Source organism: Chiloscyllium plagiosum, unplaced genomic scaffold (genome assembly GCF_037043375.1).
Source record: "Chiloscyllium plagiosum isolate Xiang-an unplaced genomic scaffold, Cpla_swu_hap1 HiC_scaffold_24, whole genome shotgun sequence".
Taxonomy (NCBI): domain Eukaryota; kingdom Metazoa; phylum Chordata; class Chondrichthyes; order Orectolobiformes; family Hemiscylliidae; genus Chiloscyllium; species Chiloscyllium plagiosum.
This window is the reverse complement of record NW_028270162.1, coordinates 126,026-147,117: the sequence shown is the minus strand read 5'-3', so window position 1 is coordinate 147,117 and position 21,092 is coordinate 126,026. Positions and strand designations below refer to the sequence as shown.

At 46.1% G+C, this 21,092-nt stretch overlaps 1 protein-coding gene across 2 annotated transcripts in view; it reads right to left on the bottom strand.

Annotated features, from left to right (window-relative positions):
- The window catches only part of LOC122550875 (scavenger receptor class B member 1-like), a 64,176-nt gene that overhangs the window by 42,451 nt on the left and 633 nt on the right, over positions 1 to 21,092 (bottom strand). For both annotated transcript variants that reach the window (XM_087999798.1, XM_087999799.1), the window contains exons 2-4: positions 7,731 to 7,804; positions 7,409 to 7,460; positions 4,914 to 5,069 (exon numbers count right to left, since the gene is read on the bottom strand). In XM_087999798.1, coding sequence (XP_087855924.1) covers positions 4,914 to 5,069; positions 7,409 to 7,460; positions 7,731 to 7,804 — 282 coding nt within the window. The remainder of the gene's footprint in view (positions 1 to 4,913; positions 5,070 to 7,408; positions 7,461 to 7,730; positions 7,805 to 21,092) is intronic.

Genomic DNA, 21,092 nt, shown 5'->3' with positions numbered 1-21,092 from the left:
AGGTTCCCCATGGTAGGCTTATGCGGAAAGTCAGGAGGCATGGGATAGAGGGAAATTTGGCCAATTGGATAGAAAACTGGCTAACCGGTCGAAGGCAGAGAGTGGTGGTAGATGGTAAGTATTCAGCCTGGAGCCCAGTTACAAGTGGAGTTCCGCAGGGATCAGTTCTGGGTCCTCTGCTGTTGGTAATTTTTATTAATGACTTAGATGAGGGAGTCGAAGCGTGGGTCAGTAAATTTGCAGATGATACGAAGATAGGTGGAGTTGTGGACAGTGAGGAGGGCTGTTGTCGGCTGCAGAGGGACTTAGATATGATGCAGAGCTGGGCTGAGGAGTGGCAGATGGAGTTCAACCCTGCCAAGTGTGAGGTTGTCCATTTTGGAAGAACAAATAAGAATGCGGAATACAGGGTTAATGGTAGGGTTCTTAGTCAGGTGGAGGAACAGAGGGATCTTGGGGTCTATGTACATAGATCTTTGAAGGTTGCCACTCAGGTGGATAGAGTTTGTAAGAAGGCCTATGGAGTATTATCGTTCATTAGCAGAGGAATTGAATTCAAGAGTCGTGAAGTGATGTTGCAGCTGTACAGGACTTTGGTTAGGCCACATTTGTAGTACTGTGTGCAGTTCTGGTCGCCTCACTTTAGGAAAGATGTAGAAGCTTTGGAGAGGATGCAGAGAAGATTTACCAGGATGTTGCCTGGAATGGAGAGGAAGTCGTACGAGGATAGGTTGAGAGTTCTCGGCCTTTTCTCGTTGGAACGGCGAAGGATGAGGGGTGACTTGATAGAGGTTTATAAGATGATCAGAGGAATAGATAGAGTAGACAGTCAGAAACTTTTTCCCCGGGTACAACAGAGTGTTACAAGGGGACATAAATTTAAGGTGAAGGGTGGAAGGTATAGGGGAGATGTCAGGGGTGGGTTCTTTACCCAGAGAGTGGTGGGGGCATGGAATGCGCTGCCCGTGGGAGTGGTAGAGTCGGAATCATTGGCGACCTTTACGCGGCATTTGGATAGGTACATGGATGGGTACTTAATCGAGGTTAGAGGTTCGGCACAACAACGTGGGCCGAAGGGCCTGTCTGTGCTGTATTGTTCTATGTTCTATGTACCTGTCAGGCAGGGAGGAAACTGTAGAGCGCGGGAGCCGTGGTTTACGAAGGAAGTGGAATCTCTGGTCAAGAGGAAGAAAGCGGCTTATGTTAGGATGAGATGTGAAGACTCAGTTAGGGCACTTGAGGATTACAAGGTAGCCAGGAAAGACCTAAAGAGAAAGCTCAGAAGAGCCAGGCGGAGACATGAGAAGGTGTTGGTGGATAGGATCAGGGTAAACCCCAAGGCTTTCTATAGGTATTTAAGGAATAAAAGAATGACAAGAGTAAGATTAGGGCCAATCAAGGATAGTAGTGGGAAGTTGTGTGTGGAGTCAGAGGAGATAGGGGAAGCACTTAATGAATATTTTTCAACAGTATTCACTCTAGAAAATGACAATGTTGTCGAGGAGAATACGGAGATACAGGCTACTAGACTAGGTGGGATTGAGGTTCACAAGGAAGAGGTATTAGAAATCCTGCAGAGTGTGAAAATAGATAAGTCCCCTGGGCCGGATGGAATTTAGAGCTGAAAATGTGTTGCTGGAAAAGCGCAGCAGGTAAGGCAGCATCCAAGGAGCAGGAGAATCGACGTTTCGGGCATGAGCCCTTCTTCAGGAATAAGGATGGGATTTATCCTAGGATTCTCTGGGAAGCCAGGGAGGAGATTGCCGAGCCTTTCGCGTTGATCTTTAAATCGTCATTGACTACAGGAATAGTGCCAGAAGACTGGGGGATAGCAAATGTGGTTCCCTTGTTCAAGAAGGGGAGTAGAGACAACCCAGGTAATTATAGCCAGTGAGCCTTACTTCAGTTGTTGGTAAAGTGTTGGAAAAGGTTATAAGAGATAAGTTTCATAATCATCTAGAAAATAATAATTTGATTTAGGGATAGTCAGCACGGTTTTGTGAAGGGTAGGTCGTGCCTCACAAACCTTACTGAGTTCTTTGAGAAGGTGACCAAACAGGTAGATGAGAGTAAACTGGTTGATGTGGTGTATATGGATTTCAGCAAAGCTTTCGATAAGGTTCCCCACAGTAGGCAATTGTACAAAATGCGGAGGAATGGGATTGTAGGAGATATAACAGTTTGGATCAGTAATTGGCTTGCTAAAAGAAGACAGAGGGTGGTGGTTGATGGGAAATGTTCATCCTGGAGTCCAGTTACCAGTGGTGTACCGCAAGGGTCGGTGTTGGGTCCACTGCTGTTCATCATTTTTATAAATGACCTGGATGAGGACGTAGAAAGGTGGGGTAGTAAATTCGCAGATGACACTAAGATCAGTGGAGTTGTGGATAGTGACGAAGGATGTTGTAGGTTACAAAGAGACACAGATAAGCTGCAGAGCTGGGCTGAGAGGTGGCAAAAGGAGTTTAATGCGGACAAGGTGAGGTGATTCACTTTGGTCAGAGTAACCAGAATGCAAAGTACTGGGCTAATGGTAAGATTCTTGGTAGCGTAGATGAGCAGAGAGATCTCGGTGTCCATGTACACAGATCCTTGAAAGTTGCCACCCAGGTTGACAGGGTTGTTAAGAAGGCACAGTGTTTTAGCTTTTATTAATAGAGGGATCGAGTTCCGGAACCATGAGGTTATGCTACAGCTGTACAAAACTCTGGTGCAGCCGCACTTGGAGCATTGTGTACAGTTCTGGTCACCACATTATAAGGAGGATGTGGAAGCTTTGGAAAGGGTGCAGAGGAGATTTACTAGGATGTTGCCTGGTATGGAGGGAAGATCTTACGAGGAATGGCTGAGGGACTTGAGGCTGTTTTTGTTGGAGAGGAGGTTGAGAGGTGACTTGCCTGGAAATCCCCACTTGCCTGGAAAGGGGCAGCTCCAACAACACTCAAGCAAGCTTGACACCATCCAGGACAAAGCAGCTGATGCTGGATTGACACCATATCCACAAATATCCACTCCCTTCTCTACTGATGCTCAGTCGAGGCACCAGCAATTAGGAAAGGATAGGAAAGGACAAGAAAGGCTGTTCCAACCAATTACTCCCACAGAGTGAATAAACAAAACATTCAAAAACAATTTTGTCTATCTCACCCATGAATGTACGCAATGACCCAACATTCTCAACCCTCTGGGACAGGGTAGTTCAAAGATTCACAACCTTTACTGAAATACTGCATCTTCATCTCAGTCTTTATTCGGAAGCTGTGGCCCCATGTTCTTGACTCCACAGTAAGTGCTGCCCACCCAAACAAACATGTTAAAAGGAATGATGCTACATTTACACTTCACTCCTGCTCACCACACATTCCACTCCCAGTGCAACTCAGTCACTGTGGACACTCCAGTTTATGGTCTCTGCTATTCCCTCACCCTTCTGGTCACTGCAGATCCCTATTTTTGCCTCTCATATTTCCCCACCCAGTACCCTCGCTAAGAGTGAGGATTCTGGAGATGAGTGGCAAAAAGCAGGAAGAACAACTTTGACTTGCAGGAGGTAAGCCATGAGCTGGGGAACTAGCAAGAGAGAGGTTGACTGCTGTCCTGGACCATCAAGTCACAGACCAACTTCAGATATTGCCAAGTCAAATCCAGGTCTCATTGCAAAATGGGGCTGCCTAAAAGAGAGACTAAGGCAAGAAAGTTATGATGAATTTTTGTAAAACATTAGTGTGGCCTCAGCTGGAACATCACATCCCTTTCCAGGACAGACACTTCAGGAAAGGTGTGAAGCACTGGAAGCAAGTGCAGAAAATATTCAGAGAAAGGCTGCAGGAATGAGGAACTGCAGTGATTAGAGAAATTGGGACAGTTCTCCTTGGAGGAGAGAAGACTGAGATGAGATTAGATTGAGGTTTACTAAATCATGAGGGAGGAGTAAAGAGGGAAAAACTGTTCCCGTTGGTGGAAAGATCGAGAGCAAAAAAACAGAACGACAAAAGCAGAAGCGTTAAAATGATTAGGATCTGGATGTTCCTTAAGAGTGGAGAAAATATTTGCAGGATTTGCAAGGTGATATTTGTGGGGGTTGGGTGGGGGTACAAACTGAATTGTTTTGCTCAGAGCTGACACGAACACAGTAGGTTGAATGGCTTCCTCCTGTGCTGCAACCAATTGATGAATCTACATCACCATTGCCTGGCATCTTGCCATCTCCTCAGAAACAGGAACAATACACACATTGGGTGGCTAATTTGTACAGCATTCCCATTCCATCTGTGTTTCCAGCTTCCAAGCTGTCATTTCAATTTTTCCTCCCACTCTGACTTCTGCCTCCAGAGTAACCAAAAGCTGCACAAACACACACCAACCTTTGACTCGGACTTTGCATTTTTCCAGCTCAACACAGAATTCTACAAGTTCACAGAGGTAATACTGCTCCCATTATTTTGGGCATCAGATGATGTAATGCTCTGCTTTAGCAACCTCGCCTAGAACCATCTGCCTCGCGTTGCACTAACATCCCTTTTAATCTGCTTCCTTTGCCTGACCCTTCAATCTGGTCCTTCCTGCTGCCTATTCTTTGTACTTTTATTTGTTTACAATCTGTTAAATCTGGAATTATTCCTAGTTCTGCTGAAAGGTAATTGAGCTGAATGGTTAAATTAGATTGTCTCTACAAGGTACATGAACAGAATTTCCAGCATTTCTGTTAATTTATTTAAAATGGGTTGAAATTAAATATAATGTGTTTAGTTATTTTAATTCATTTAGTGAGATACAAAAGCATACTTTGATTATTTTCATATTCCTGGCATGTTTTCAATTTATCTTTAACCCAGAGCACTATAAACAAGGTGTTTCATTTGGTGTTTATGTGCCTCTCATTTATACTTCCATCAATAATTTTCGGATCTTACCTGCTTTTTCCAACAAGCAATTTCAAGAACTATAGCAACTAACACCAAAAGGCAGCCAACAGCAATCAGGACGTACTGCAAGTATTCCAAAATAGTCGGCACCAACACCAGGAAATTATAGAAAGTTTGCAGAGGTGCACCATCGATGTATCCTGTCTAAAAAACAAAAATGACAAAAAAGATTAAATTTGCATTACTTCAAAGAGTGGAGTATTGTGTTGAGAGTTGGGCACCACGTTACAAGATCGAGATGAATGCACTGGAGAGAACGTAGCATGATTTACAAAAGAGGTTCCAGGGATGAGAATACATTGAAGAAGTTGGGACTGTTCTCCCCGGAGTGTCGGCAGCTGAGAGGAGATTTGATACAGCATTTCAAAAATCACAATAGGACTGGTCAGAGTAGATAAGGAGAAGCTGTTCCCACTCCAAAAACAAAAAGGCAGTGATTTAAAGTGATGTTTAAATGGAACAAAGGGTGAAGTGAGAAAAACAGTTTTCACACAATGAGTTGAGGTAAGGAATGCACTGATTAGAAAAAGGCAGAGGCAGGTTCAATTGAGGTACTCAAGAGGGCATTAGATGATTGTTTGGATAAAACAGTGTCGAGGAAAGATATGGGGAAAAGCAGGAGATTACCAAATGCCAATGATGCTCGTTTCAAGAGCTGCTGCAGGCACGATAGGCTGAATGGCCTCCCACTGAAGGAGATGAGGTGTAGTATCTACACGCAGGACATGGAGATGAGGTGTAGTATCTACACGCAGGACATGGAGATGAGGTGTAGTATCTACACGCAGGACATGGAGATGAGGTGTAGTATCTACACGCAGGACATGGAGATGAGGTGTAGTATCTACACGCAGGACATGGAGATGAGGTGTAGTATCTACACGCAGGACATGGAGATGAGGTGTAGTATCTACAAGCAGGACATGGAGATGAGGTGTAGTATCTACACGCAGGACATGGAGATGAGGTGTAGTATCTACAAGCAGGACATGGAGATGAGGTGTAGTATCTACACGCAGGACATGGAGATGAGGTGTAGTATCTACATGCAGGACATGGAGATGAGGTGTAGTATCTACAAGCAGGACATGGAGATGAGGTGTAGTATCTACATGCAGGACATGGAGATGAGGTGTAGTATCTACACGCAGGACATGGAGATGAGGTGTAGTATCTACATGCAGGACATGGAGATGAGGTGTAGTATCTACAAGCAGGACATGGAGATGAGGTGTAGTATCTACAAGCAGGACATGGAGATGAGGTATAGTATCTACATGCAGGACATGGAGATGAGGTGTAGTATCTACACGCAGGACATGGAGATGAGGTGTAGTATCTACATGCAGGACATGGAGATGAGGTGTAGTATCTACAAGCAGGACATGGAGATGAGGTGTAGTATCTACACGCAGGACATGGAGATGAGGTATAGTATCTACACGCAGGACATGGAGATGAGGTGTAGTATCTACAAGCAGGACATGGAGATGAGGTGTAGTATCTACACGCAGGACATGGAGATGAGGTATAGTATCTACACGCAGGACATGGAGATGAGGTGTAGTATCTACACGCAGGACATGGAGATGAGGTGTAGTATCTACACGCAGGACATGGAGATGAGGTATAGTATCTACAAGCAGGACATGGAGATGAGGTGTAGTATCTACACGCAGGACATGGAGATGAGGTGTAGTATCTACAAGCAGGACATGGAGATGAGGTGTAGTATCTACACGCAGGACATGGAGATGAGGTGTAGTATCTACATGCAGGACATGGAGATGAGGTGTAGTATCTACAAGCAGGACATGGAGATGAGGTGTAGTATCTACATGCAGGACATGGAGATGAGGTGTAGTATCTACACGCAGGACATGGAGATGAGGTGTAGTATCTACATGCAGGACATGGAGATGAGGTGTAGTATCTACAAGCAGGACATGGAGATGAGGTGTAGTATCTACAAGCAGGACATGGAGATGAGGTATAGTATCTACATGCAGGACATGGAGATGAGGTGTAGTATCTACACGCAGGACATGGAGATGAGGTGTAGTATCTACATGCAGGACATGGAGATGAGGTGTAGTATCTACAAGCAGGACATGGAGATGAGGTGTAGTATCTACAAGCAGGACATGGAGCCAGCTGTCTGTTTTTACACCCAAACACAAACTATTTCAGAATTTTTAGAGATTTTCAAGGGAATAATATTTGCAAATGGCTTCAATTAAAACCATCTATTTGTTTCTATTTCTGCTATTTCTTCAAAATCTGAAAAACTGTCAAGTGACCCACAGCAACAAAACCCCACGCAACACTCCAAAGCCCTCGCCCACCTCAGCAAGATTCAACCCAGTGAAATGAAGTTTAACCAGATTTAATGTGGGGAGCTTGTGTAGATTCCAACCCCTTTCCCACCTTTATAAACATCAGATAAGACATTCCATTGTAAAAGTACAGTTTTATGATCTCACCTCATCAAACCAAAGCAATGGCAACAGCACAGGCTTGATTTTTCCAGTTTCCCTTGAAATAGAAGATACAAAAAGTGTAATTAAGAATACATACAACTGTCTGCCTCTCTAGCAATGCACGACACCATCCTGAGCAGGAGCTTGAAAAAGGCTTTGAATCTGAAAGCTCAGCCCCAGCAACTGAATGGTGACTCAGACTGTGTGGATTTTACCCCTATCCTAGTTGAGGTGGTGAACAATATCTGCTGTTTAAGTGGAGGCCTGCTGGGTTGTCTGCCAGAGTGAGGAAGCATTGATGGTCATGTTTTATACAGGTACTCACGATATTCCTTGCACTGCCTTCACAAACAGATTTAGTTGCAATTTGATGGAGACATTCAAAGGGATTCCAGTTAACTGAAAGAAAGACATAGATCATATTATAAACTGATAAATGTGTTAAAGCTGTTACTCAAAAAGTGTACAGTTTTAATTAGCAGGAACACATGGCTCATCCAAATGTTGAAAACCGGAATCCTGGTATCTGCTGCTCGAATGATCTTCAAACTAAAAAGTGACTTCAAACTCCAATTACATATAAAATACACAACAGGAATAGGTCATTCAGCCAATCCACATATACAGTCAGAGTCAGAGAAGAGACGTGTACTCTGAGAATGGTCAGGGAGAAGTAGGGCCGGTCAGGGATAGGGTAGAGAACTTGTGCGTGGAGCCTAAGCAGATAGGGGAAGCCCTATGAGTTTTTTGTATTGATTTTCACTAAGGAAAGTGACCTTGTTGTGAATGAGAACTTTGAGGAGCTGAGATACAGGTTTGAACAGATCAAGATTGATGAAGTTGATATACTGGAAATTTTGGAAAACATTAAGATTGATAAGTCCCCAGGGCCAGACCAGATTTATCCCAGGCTGCTCCGGGAAGTGAGAAAGGAGGTTGCTAAGCCACTGGTGAAGATCTTTGCCTCCTCACTCTCCATGGGAGTTGTACCGGAGGATTGGAAGGAGGCGAATGTTGTCCCTCTTTTCAAGAAGTGTAATAGGAAAATCCCTGGCAATCACAGACCAGCGAGTCTTACGTCTGTGGTTAGCAAGGTTTTGGAAAGAATTCTGAGGGATAGGATTTATGATTATTTGGAAAAGCATAGCATGATTAAAAGCAGTCAGCATGGCTTTGTGAGGGGCAGGTCACGCCTCACAAAGTTTATTGAGTTATTTGAGGAGGTGACGAGACAGGTTGACGACAGTAGAGCAGTGAATGTGATGTATATGGACTCCAGCAAGGCACTTGGTAGGGTTTGAACTCAGATTTCTCCAGTTTCCTCATTTCCCCTCCCCCCACCTTGTCTCAGTCAAATCCCTCGAACTCAGCACCGCCTTCCTAACCTGCAATCTTCTTCCTGACCTCTCCGCCCCCACCCCACTCCGGCCTATCACCCTCACCTTGACCACCTCCCACCTATCGCATTTCTAACGCCCCTCCCCCAAGTCCCTCCTCCCTACCTTCTTCAGGCTTATGCCCGAAACGTCGATTCTCCTGTTCCCTGGATGCTGCCTAACCTGCTGCGCTTTTCCAGCAACACATTTTCAGCTCTGATCTCCAGACCTCACTTTCTCCACTTGGTAGGGTTCCCCATAGTAGGCTCATTCATAAAGTCAGCAAGTATGGGATACAGGGAGATTTGGCTATCTGGATTCAGAATTGGCTGGCTGACAGAAGGCAGAGGGGTTTTAGATGGAAAGTATTCTGCCTGGAGGTCAGTGTTGAGTGGGGTCCCAAAGGGCTCTGTTTTGGGCCTCTGCTCTTTTCCTGAAGAAGGGCTTATGCCCGAAACGTTGCTACTGTCTGGCGATGGAGTCGTCCAAGGACCTGCATGTCCTTGGTGGAGTGGGAGGGGGAGTTGAAGTGTTGACCACAGGGCGGTTGGGTTGGTTGGTCCGGGTGTCCCAGAGGTGTTCTCTGAAACGTTCCGCAAGTAGGCGGCCTGTCTCCCCAATATAGAGGAGGCCACATCGGGTGCAGTGGATGCAATAGATGATGTGTGTGGAGGTGCAGGTGAATTTGTGGCGGATATGGAAGGATCCCTTGGGGCCTTGGAGGGACGTAAGGTGGGGGGGTATGGGCGCAAGTTTTGCATTTCTTGCAGTTGCAGGGGAAGGTGCCGGGAGTGGAGGTAGGGTTGGTGGGGGGGGGTGTGGACCTGACGAGGGAGTCACAGAGGGAGTGGTCTTTTCGGAACGCTGATAGGGGAGGGGAGGGAAATATATCCTTGGTGGTGGGGTCCGTTTGGTGGTGGCGGAAATGACGGCGGATGATGCACTGTACATGGAGGTTGGTGGGGTGGTAGTTGAGGACCAGTGGGGTTCTGTCCTGGTGGCGGTTGGAGGGGCGGGGCTCAAGGGCGGAGGAGCGGGAAGTGGAGGAGATGCGGTGGAGGGCATCGTCGACCACGTCGGGGGGAAAATTGCGGTCTTTGAAGAAGGAGGCCATCTGGGTTGTACGGTATTGGAACTGGCCCTCCTGGGAGCAGATGCGGCGGAGACGAAGGAATTGAGAGAATGGGATGGCGTTTTTACAGGGGACAGGATGGGAGGAGGTGTAGTCTCCATCCCATATTCCCAATTCTTTCGTCTCCGCCGCATCTGCTCCCAGGAGGGCCAGTTCCAATACCGTACAACCCAGATGGCCTCCTTCTTCAAAGACCGCAATTTCCACCCAGACGTGATCGACGATGCCCTCCACCGCATCTCCTCCACTTCCCGCTCCTCCGCCCTTGTTGCCCGCCCCTCCAACCGCCACCAGGACAGAACCCCACTGGTCCTCACCTACCACCCCACCAATCTCCATGTACAGCGCATCATCCGCCGTCATTTCTGCCACCACCAAGGATATATTTCCCTCCCCTCCCCTATCAACGTTCCAGAAAGACCACTCCCTCCGTGACTACCTCGTCAGGTCCACACTCCCCACCAACCCAACCTCCACTCCCGGCACCTTCCCCTGCAACCGCAAGAAATGCAAAACTTACGCCCATACCTCCCCCCCACCCAAGACCCCAAGGGATACTTCCATATCTGCCACAAATTAACCTGCACCTCCACACACATCATCTGCACCTGATGTGGCCTCCTCTATAGTGGGGAGACAGGCCGCCTACTTGCGGAACGTTTCAGAGAACACCTCTGGGACACCCGGACCAACCAACCCAACCACCCCGTGGCTCAACACTTCAACTTCCCCCTCCCACTCCACCAAGGACATGCAGGTCCTTGGACTCCTCCATCGCCAGAACATAGCAACACGATGGTTGGAGGAAGAGCGCCCCATCTTCCGCCTAGGAACCCTCCAACCACAAGGGATGAACTCAGATTTCTCCAGTTTCCTCATTTCCCCTCCCCCCACCTTGTCTCAGTCAAATCCCTCGAACTCAGCACCACCTTCCTAACCTGCAATCTTCTTCCTGACCTCTCTGCCCCCACCCCACTCCGGCCTATCACCCTCACCTTGACCACCTCCCACCTATCGCATTTCTAACGCCCCTCCCCCAAATCCCTCCTCCCTACCTTTTATCTTAGCCTGCTGGACACCCTTTCCTCATTCCTGAAGAAGGGCTTATGCCCGAAACGTCGATTCTCCTGTTCCTTGGATGCTGCCTGACCTGCTGCGCTTTTCCAGCAACACATTTTCAGCTACTGATTCACCTTTCCAAGTTGTCTGTGTTTTAGCGTTTAAGAAACCTGTACACCTGTATATGGTATGTCATGTTCTCTGCAGTCTTTGTTGTTGACACACTCACTCACTCAGCTCAGGCACAGCAGCTGCAGTGTTTGTGATGGGAGTGAGATTTCAGCATCAAGTGACAGATTGCTGGTGATTGTGGAGCGATGGGAAACTATTGACACTCTCCAGGGTCACATTGTCAATGCTGACAGATGACATAATGGCAACATCCTGGAGCATGACCTTTGCCTTCCTGAAGCTGATGGTCAAACCAAACCCTTTCTCAGCGTGAGAGAGAGAGAGAGTCTGTCCATTTGCTGCTGCAGCTGTTTCTCAGTGTGGAATGTTAGTGTGGCATCGTCAGCGTAGAACCACTCCGTGTCAAGGGCTCGGAGCACCTTTGACATGGATCTCAGGTGAGGAGTGAACAGCTTTCTGTCCATTCTGGTCTGTAAGTGACACATGACAGCAGCAAAGAGAAAAATATGCCATAATTTCAGTGCCAGAACACAACACTGTTCACCCTCCACTGCAGATGTTAAAGGTTATTGCTGACCGTGCCCATCATCTCCTTCTGGAAAGGGATCATATTGAGCAGCTTCAGCAGGAAGTCACTTTTTTCCAGTAGCTTACATGGATCTCTTCTGCTCACACGATTGAATAACTGAATGTAACATAATGGTCTCCTTTGTTTGCTGCATCTCCCGTGCAGCTACTGAACTAAAACAAAAACATGTCAATTGTAGATCTTTTCAGTTTTGAAATCAGATTGTAGTTTGAGATAAAGTCGGAATTGGACCGCAGGGAAACAGACCTTTCAGTCCAACCTGTCCATGTTTAAACTAGTCCCACCTGCCAGCACCCGGCCCATATCCCTCCTATTCATATACCCATCCAGATGTTGTAATTTTGTACCAGCCTCCACCACTTCCTCTGGCAGCTCATCCCATACACACACTACCCTCTGCATGAAAAAGTTGCCCCTTCAATCCCTTTTAAAATCTTTCCCCTCTCACCCTCTAGTTCTGGATTCCCCCACACCAGAGAAGTGTTTTGTTTCAGCAGGAGAAAGAGTCAGAGCGTAGACTAGGGGCTTCTGGGAAGGTGAATTACTAATTTAAAAACTTACTACACGAATAGGCAAGCGCACACCAAGCAGGAGCAGACACTGGCCTGCTGGGTAAGTTAGGCTTTATATTTGGGCGGTTGCTTTACCCAAAACTGGCTAGTGTCTCCAACCATCCTCTTCCTCTACCCAAAAAAAAAGGTTCTGTGCGCCGCATTGGCGAGGTAACTAATTTTTTAAAATTTTTCTACAGTCCCTTTGGGAATTCAGAATAGTGGGAATGGAAGTTAGGGAAGTTAACTATTCCTCCTGCAGAATGTGGGAGGTAGGGTCACCACTTGTGTTCCTGCTAACTGCGTCTGTGGGAAGTGCACCTAACTCCAGCTCCTCGAAAACAGTGTTAGGAAACTGGAGCTGGAGGAACTTCGGATCATTCAGGACACAGAAGGGGTTATTGAGAGGAGTTACAGGGAGGTAGACAATAGACAATAGGTGCAGCAGTAGGCCATTTGGCCCTTCAAGCCAGCACCATCATTCATTATGATCATAGCTGATCATCCACAATCAGTATCCTGTTCCTGCCTTACTCCCATAACTCTTGATTCCACTATCTTTAAGAGCTCTAGCCATCACTTTCTTGAAAGTATCCAGAGACTTGGCTTCACTGCCTTCTGGGGCAGACTATTCCATATATCCACCACTTTGGATGAAGAAGTTTCTCCTCAACCCTGTTCTAAGTGGCCTATCCACTTTGGGCGGCACGGTGGCACAGTGGTTAGCACTGCTGCCTCACAGCGCCAGAGACCCGGGTTAAATTTCCACCTCAGGCGACTGACTGTGTGGAGTTTGCACGTTCTCCCCGTGTCTGCATGGGTTTCCTCCAGGTGCTCCGGTTTCCTCCCACCGTCCAAAGATGTGCAGGTCAGGTGAATTGCCATGCAAAATTGCCCGTAGTGTTAGGTAAGGGGTAAATGTAGGGGCATGGGTGGGTTGCGCTTCGGCGGGTCGGTGTGGATTTGTTGGGCTGAAGGGCCTGTTTCCACACTGTAATCTAATCTAATCTAATCCCTTATTTTTAAACCATGTCCTCTGGTTCTGGACTCACCCATCAGTGGAAACATGTTTCCTGCTTCCAGAGTGTCCAATCCATTAATAATCCTATTCGCTTCGATCAGATCCCCTCTCAGCCTTCTAAATCCAATGTATGCAAGCCCAGTCACTCCAAGCTTTCAACATATGATAGTCCCGCCATTCTGGGAATTGACCTCATGAACCTACGCTGCACTCCCTCAATAGGCAGAATGTCCTTACTCAAATTTGGAGACCAAAACTGAACACAATACTCCAGGTGTGGCCTCACCAGGCCCTGCACAGCTGCAGAAGGACCTCTTTGCTCCTATACTCAATTCCTCTTGTTATGAAGGCAAGCATGCTATAAGCTTTCTTCACTGCCTGCTGTACCTGCATGCTTGCTTTCATTGACTGATGTCGATTTTCCTGTTCTTGTACATTTCAGGCAAAAGCCCTTCATCAGGAATAGAGCAGGAACATAGAATGAAGGGCTTTTGCCCGAAACATCGATTTTCCTGCTCCTCGGATGCTGCCTGACCTGCTGTGCTTTTCCAGCACCATTCTGATCTAAACTCTGGTTTCCAGCACCAGCAGTCTCACTTTTGCCTTGATGTACAAGAACACCTAAATCTTGTTGTAATTCCCCTTTGCCTAACTTGACTCCATTTAGATAGTAATCTGCCTTCCTGTTCTTGTCACCAAAGTGGATAACCATACATTTATCCACATTAAACTGCATCTGCCATGCATCCGTCCACTCACCTAACCTGTCAGAGTCACCCTGTAATCTCCTAACATCCTCCTCACATTTCACCCTGTCACCCAGCTTTGTCTCATCAGCAAATATGCTATTATGTTTAATACCTTCATCTATATCATGGATGTATATTGTAAATAGCTGTGGTCCCAGCACCAAACCTTGTGGTACCTCACTGGTCACCGCCTGCCATTCTGAAAGGGACCAGTGAACCACTACACTTTGCTCCCTGTCAGCCAGCCAATTTTCAATCCAAGTCAGTATTTTTCCCCCAATACCATGCACCCTAATTTTGCTCACTAAATCTCCTATGTGGGACTTTATCAAAGGCTTTCTGAAAGTCCAGGTACACTATATCCACTGGCTCTCTCTTGTCCACTTTCATCGTTACATCCTCAAAAAATTCCAGAAGATTAGTCAAGCACGCTTTCCCTTTCGTAAATCCATGCTCTGACCTATCCTGTTACTGCTATCCAAATGAATCATAATTTCATCTTTTATAATTGACTACAGCATCCTTCCCACCACGGATGTCAGGCTAAAATTCCCAGTTTTCTCTCTCCCTTCTTTCTTGAAAAGTGGGACAACATTAGCCACCCTCCAATTGGCAAGAACTGATCCTGAATCTATAGAACATTGGAAAATGATTACCAACACATCCATGATTTCTAGAGCCACTTCCTTAAGTACGCTGGGATGCAGACCATCAGATCCTGGGGACTTATTAGCCTTCAGACTTAACAGTCTCTCCAACACCAATTTCTGCCTAATATAAATTCCCTTCAGTTCATCCATTACCCTCGGTCCTTCAGCCACTATTACATCTGGGAGCTTGCTTGTATCTCCCCCAGTGAAGACAGGTCCAAAGTACCTATACAACCCTGTTCTGCCAATTCCTTGTACCCAGTAATAAATTCACCTGTTTCTGTCTTCAAGGGCCCAATTTTAGTCTTCATTTATTTTTTTCTTTTCACATCCCTAAAAAAGCCTTTACTATCCTCCTTTATATTTTTGGCCAGTTTGCCTTTGTACCTCATTTTTTCTCAGTGTATTGCCTTTTTAGTTATCCTCTGTTGCTCTTTAAACGTTTCCCAGTCCTCCAGCTTCCCGCTTATCTTTGCTATTTTGTACTTCTCTTATCTTTATACAGTCCTTTACTTCCCTCGTCAGCCACGGCCGCCCCTGCCTCTCCTTAGGATCTTTCTTCCTCTTTGGAATGAGCTGATCCTGCACCTTCTGCATTATATCCAGAAATACCTGCCATTGTTGTTCCACTGCCATCCCCGCAAGGGCATTGAACCATTGAACTTTGGCCAGCTCCTCCTTCATAGCTCCATAGTTCCTTTGTTCAACTGCAATACTGACAGTTGCGATTCTCCCTTCTCCCTCTCAAATTGCAGATTAAAACTCATATTATGGTAACTATCTCCAAATAACTCCAGCTTGTTGTACAACACCAGATCCAGAATTGCCTTCTCCCTGGTAGGATCCAGTACAAGGTGTTCTAAGAATCCATCTCGGAGGCACTCCACAAGCTCCCTTTCTTGGGGTCCAGTACCATCCTGATTCTCCCAGTCTACCTGCATGTTGAAATCCCACATAACAACTGTAGCAATACTTTTGCGACAGGCCAATTTCTACTACTTATTCAACTTACACCCTACATCCAGACTACTGTTCAGGGGCCTGTAGATAACTCCCATTTGGGTCTTTCTACCCTTAGAATTTTTCAGCTCTATCCATACTGACTCTACATCTCCTGATTCTGTGTTCCCCCTCCCAAGGGACTGAATATCATTCCTCATCAATAGGGCCACCCACCCAGTCTGTCTGTCTGTCCTTTCAATAGCACGGATAGCCTTGAATACTCATTTCCCAGGCCCTGTCCACTTGAAGCCATGTCTGTTATCCCCACAAAAACCATACATGCCAATTTCCAACTGAGCCTCAAGCTAATATGCCATATTTCATATGCTTCGTGCATTCATATATAATATTTTTAATTTGTTACTCCCCTCACCCTATCAAACCCTATTTCACTTGACCATACTGTATGATCCCTTGAGTTTTCTGCTCCATTGATTCTGTTGTCTTTCTTAACTTCTCTTATTCTCACTTTCCCTTTAATTTCCTTCTTGAATTTCCAGTCTGTCCCCTCCCCCCCCCACCTACTTAGTTTAAACACACCTGTGTTGCAGTGGCCAACCTGCCTGCCAGAATGCTGGTCCCCCCCCCCGCCCCCCACCACCACTAAGGTGCAACCTGTCCCTCTCGTATAATTTATCCTCACCACAAAACATACCCCAGTGATCCAAGAATTCCTTGCTTCCCGCACCAGTTCCTCAGCCACACATTCAAGTCCATTATCTCCCTGTTCCTGCCCTCTCCAACCCGGAAAGTCACACCTCAGGTACAAGAAAGAGGCAGATGGATTACAGTCAGTGGACAGAAAGGGAACCGGCAGGCAGTGCAGGGATCCCTGTGGCTGTTCCCCTCAACAAATAGTACACCGTTTTAAAGACTGTTGAGGGGTGGTGGTGGTGGGAGGATGACTTACTAGGGGTGAGCCATGGTGTACGGGTCTCTGGCACAGAGCCTGTCCCTGTTCCGCGGGGGGAGAACAGGAGCAGAGCATAAGTCATTGGGGACTCCATAGTTGGGGGAGGAGTCTTGCCTCACAGGAGCCAGGGTTCATGATGTCTCTGATCGTGTATTTGGGATTCTTGCTGGAGGGGGCGGGGAGAAGGATGGAGCAGCCCCAAGTCATGGTCCACATAGGCACCAACGTCATAGGTAGGAAGAGAGATGGGGATTTAAGGCAGAAATTCAGGGAGCTAGGGTGGAAGCTTAGAGCTAGAACAAACAGAATTGTTGTCTTTGGTCTGTTGCCCGTGCCATTTGCTAGCGAGGTGAGGAATAGGGAGAGAGAGGAGTTGAACACATGGCTACAGGGATGGAGGGTTTTGGATTCCTGGATAATTAGGGCTCTTTCTGGGCAGGTCGGACCTCTACAAACTGGATAGTCTTCACCTGAACCAGAGGGGTACCAAAATCCTGGCGTGTGAAATTTGCTAATGCTCTTTGGAAGGTTTTAAACTAATTCAGTGGTGGGGTGGGGTTAGGAACCTAAATTGTAGCTCCAGTGTCCAGGAGGTTAAGAATAGGGAGGTCAGAAATGAGGTTTCAAGGTCACTAGGAGTTCACCGGCAAGCAGGAGGGTGGTTTTGAAGTGTGCCTATTTCAACACCAGGAGCATTCGGAATGAGGTGGATGAACTTGCAGCATGGGTTGGTATCTGTGATTTCAATGTTGTGGCCATTTCAGAGACATGGATAGAGCTGGGACAGGAATGGTTGTTGCAGATTCTGGGATTTAGATGTTTCAGTAAGAACAGAGAAGATGGTAAAAGAGGGGAAGGTGCGGCATTGTTAGTTAAGGACAGTATTACAGTGGCAGAAAGGATGCTTGAGTCGTAGCCTACTGGGATATATGGACTGAGACAGGAAAGGAGAAGTCACCCTGTTAGGAGTTTTTTTTAAATAGGACTCCAAATAGTTCCAGCGATGTAGAGGAAAGGATAGCAAAGATCATTCTGGATAGGAGCTAGAGTAACATGGTAGTTGTTATGGGGGACTTCAACTTTCCAAATATGGAATGGAAATACCATAGTTGAAGAACTTTAGATGGATCAGATTTTGTCCAATGTATGCAGGAGAGCTTCCTGACAGAGTATGTAGACATGCGAACAAGGGGTGAGGCCACATTGGATTTGGTACTGGATAATGAACCAGGCCAGGTGTTAGATTTGGAGGTAGGTGAGCACTTTGGATGAGTGACCACAATTCAGTTACGTTTACTTTAGCGATGGAAAGGGATAGGTATATACCGCTGGGCAAGTGTTATAGCTGGGGGAAAAGGCAATTATGATGCAATTAGGCAAGATTTAGGATACATACGATAGGGAAGGAAACTGGAGGGATTGGCACAATTGAAATGTAGAGCTTATTCAATGAACAGCTACTGTGTGTCCTTGATAAGTATGTACCTGTCAAACAGGGACGAAGTGGTCAAGTGAGGGAACTATGGTTTGCCAGAGGGGTGACCTTATAGAGGTTTATAAAATCATGAGGAGCATGGCTAGGGTAAATAGACAAGGTCTTTTCCCTGGGGTGGGGGAGTCCAGAACTAGAGAGGACGTAGGTTTAGGGAGAGACAGGAAAATATAAGAGACACCTAAGGGGCAACTTTTTTCACACAGAGGGTGGTGCATGTAGAATGGGCTGCCAGAGGAAGTGGTGGAGGCCGGTACAATTACAACATTTAAAAGGCATCTGAATGGGTATAAGAATAGGAAGGGTTTGGAGGGATATGGGCCAGGTGCTGGAGCAGGGAATAGATTGGGTTGGGATATCTGGTCAGCATGGACGAGTTGGACCAAAAGAGTTTGTTTTCGGGCTGTACGTCTCTATGACTCCAAGATAATTCTCTTGTCAGGAGAAAGAAGGTGGCTTATGTTAGGATGAGATGTGAGAGTTACAAGTTAGCCAGGAATGACCTAAAGAGAGCGCTAAGTAGTGCCAGGAGGAGACATGAGAAGACATTGGCAGATAGGATCATGGAAAATCCTAAAACTTTATCGGAAATAAAAGAATGACTAGAGAAAGATTAGGGCCAATCAAGGATAGTAGTGGGAAGTTGTACTGGAGTTGGAGAAGATTGGGGAAGCGCTAAATGAGTGTTTTTCGTCAGTATTCACACCAGAAAATAAACAATGCTATTGAGGACAATACTGAGATACAAGCTACTAGACGAGATAGGATTAAGGTTCACAAGGAGGAGATGTTAACTATTTTTATACTTTCCAGAATTGCTAAGTCCCCTGGACCATATGGGATTTATCCTAGGATTCTCTAGGAAACCAGGGAGGAGATTGCAGAGTCTTTGGCTTTGATTTTTATGTTGTTATTATCCACAGGAATAGTGACAGAAGACTGGAGAATAGCAAATTTTGTCCCCTGGTTCAAGGTGGTGAGTAGAGACAACCCTGGTAATTATAGACCCGTAAGCCTTACTTCAATTGTGGGTAAAGTGTTGGAAAAGGTTATAAGAGATAGGATTTATAATCATCTAGAAAGGAATAAGTCAGTCAGGGATCGTCAACATGGGTTTTGTGAAGGGGAGGATGTGCCTCACTAATCTTATTGAGTTCTTTGAGAAGGTGACCAAACAGGTGGATCAAGGTAATGTGGTTTATGTGGTGCATATGGATTTCAGTAAGGCATGTGATAAGGTTCCCCATGGATTGCACAAAATACGGAGGCATGGGATGGAGGGTGATTTAGCGGTTTGGATCAGAAATTGGCTAGCTGCAAGAACAGAAAGGATGGTGGTTGATGGGATATGTTCATCCTGGAGTTCAGTTACTAATGGTGTACAGCAAGGATCTGTTTTGGGGCCACTGCGGTTTGTCATTTTTATAAATGACCTGGATGAGGGTGTAGAGGATGGGTTAGTAAATTTGTAGACGACAATACAGTCAGTGGAGTTGTGGATAGTGCTGAAGGATGTTGCAGGTTACACAGGGACATAGATAAGCTGCAGAGCTGGACTGAGGTGGCAAATGGAGTTTAATTTGGAAACGTGTGAGGTGATTCACTTTGGAATACAGAGTACTAGGCTAATAGTAAGATTCTTGATAGTGTAGATGAACAGAGAGACCAGAGGGATGGCACGGTGGCTCAATGGTTAGCACTGCTGCCTCACAGCACTAGGGACCGGGGTTCAATTCCAGCCTGAGGCAACTGTCTGTGTGGTGTTTGCACATTCTCCCCGTGTCTGCATGGGTTTCCTCCGGGTGCTCCGGTTTCCTTCCACATTCCAAAAGATGTGCAGGTCAGGTGAATTGGTCAAGCTAAATCGCCCAGTGTTGGGTGCGTTAGATTAGATTAGATTCCCTACAGTGTGGAAACAGGCCATTTGGCCCAACAAGTCCACACCGACCCTTCAAAGAGCAATCCACTCAGATCCATTTCCTTACATTTACCCCTGACTAATGCACCTAACAGAAAAGATGTGGAAGCTTTGGAAAGGATTCAGAGAAGACTTACTTGGATATAGCCTGGGATGGAGGGCAGGTCTTATGAGGAAAGGCTGAGGGACTTCAGGCTGTTTTCATTCGAGAGAAGAAGGTTGAGAGGTGACTTAATTAAAACACAAAATAATCAGAGGGTGAGATAGGATAGACAATGAGAACCTTTTTCCTCAGATGGTGATGGCTAACACGAGGGGGCATAGCTTCAAATTGAGGCGTGACAGATATAGGACAGATATCAGAGGTAGTTTCTTAACTCAATAGTAGGGACGTGGAACAAACTTGCCAACTTTAAAGGGCATTTAAAATGGTCATTGGATAAACATATGGATGAAAATGGAATAGTTTAGAATAGACATACTTCAGATTGGTTTCACAGGTCGGCACAACATTGAGGGGCGAAGGGCCTGTACTGCGCTATAAATGTTCTATGTTCTAAAACATCAGGTCTATTTATCCTATCCATGCCCCTCAATTTTGTAAACCTCTAGAAGGTCACCCGTCAGCCTCCGATGCTCCAGGGAAAACCCTGGCAACATCCTTGTAAACCTTTTCTAAACCCTTTCAAGCTTCACAACATCCTTCCTATAGCAGGGAAACCAGAATTTCACGCAATATTCCAACAGTGGCCTAACCAATGTCCTGTACAGCCACAACATGACATCCCAACTCCTGTACTCAATACTCTGACCAATAAAGGAAAGCATACCAAACGCCTTCTTCAAGATCCTATCTACCTACAAAATGTTCAGCCACATTCTTCAGTTTGGCAAGGGCTATGTGGAACAGAAGTTTCCAAGAATGCTCAAAGAGATGCCTCAATTGTTGTTGCAAATGCAGATCAATCTGTCAAGTATTACAACCTTTCCAACTCTTTTATATCCAGAGTTCGTTGTTCTCCTCTTCTGCTTTTATTCTCGGTCCATCACCACCCAATCCACCCGTCACCAAATAAATATGGGGACAGCACAGAGTGGTGTAC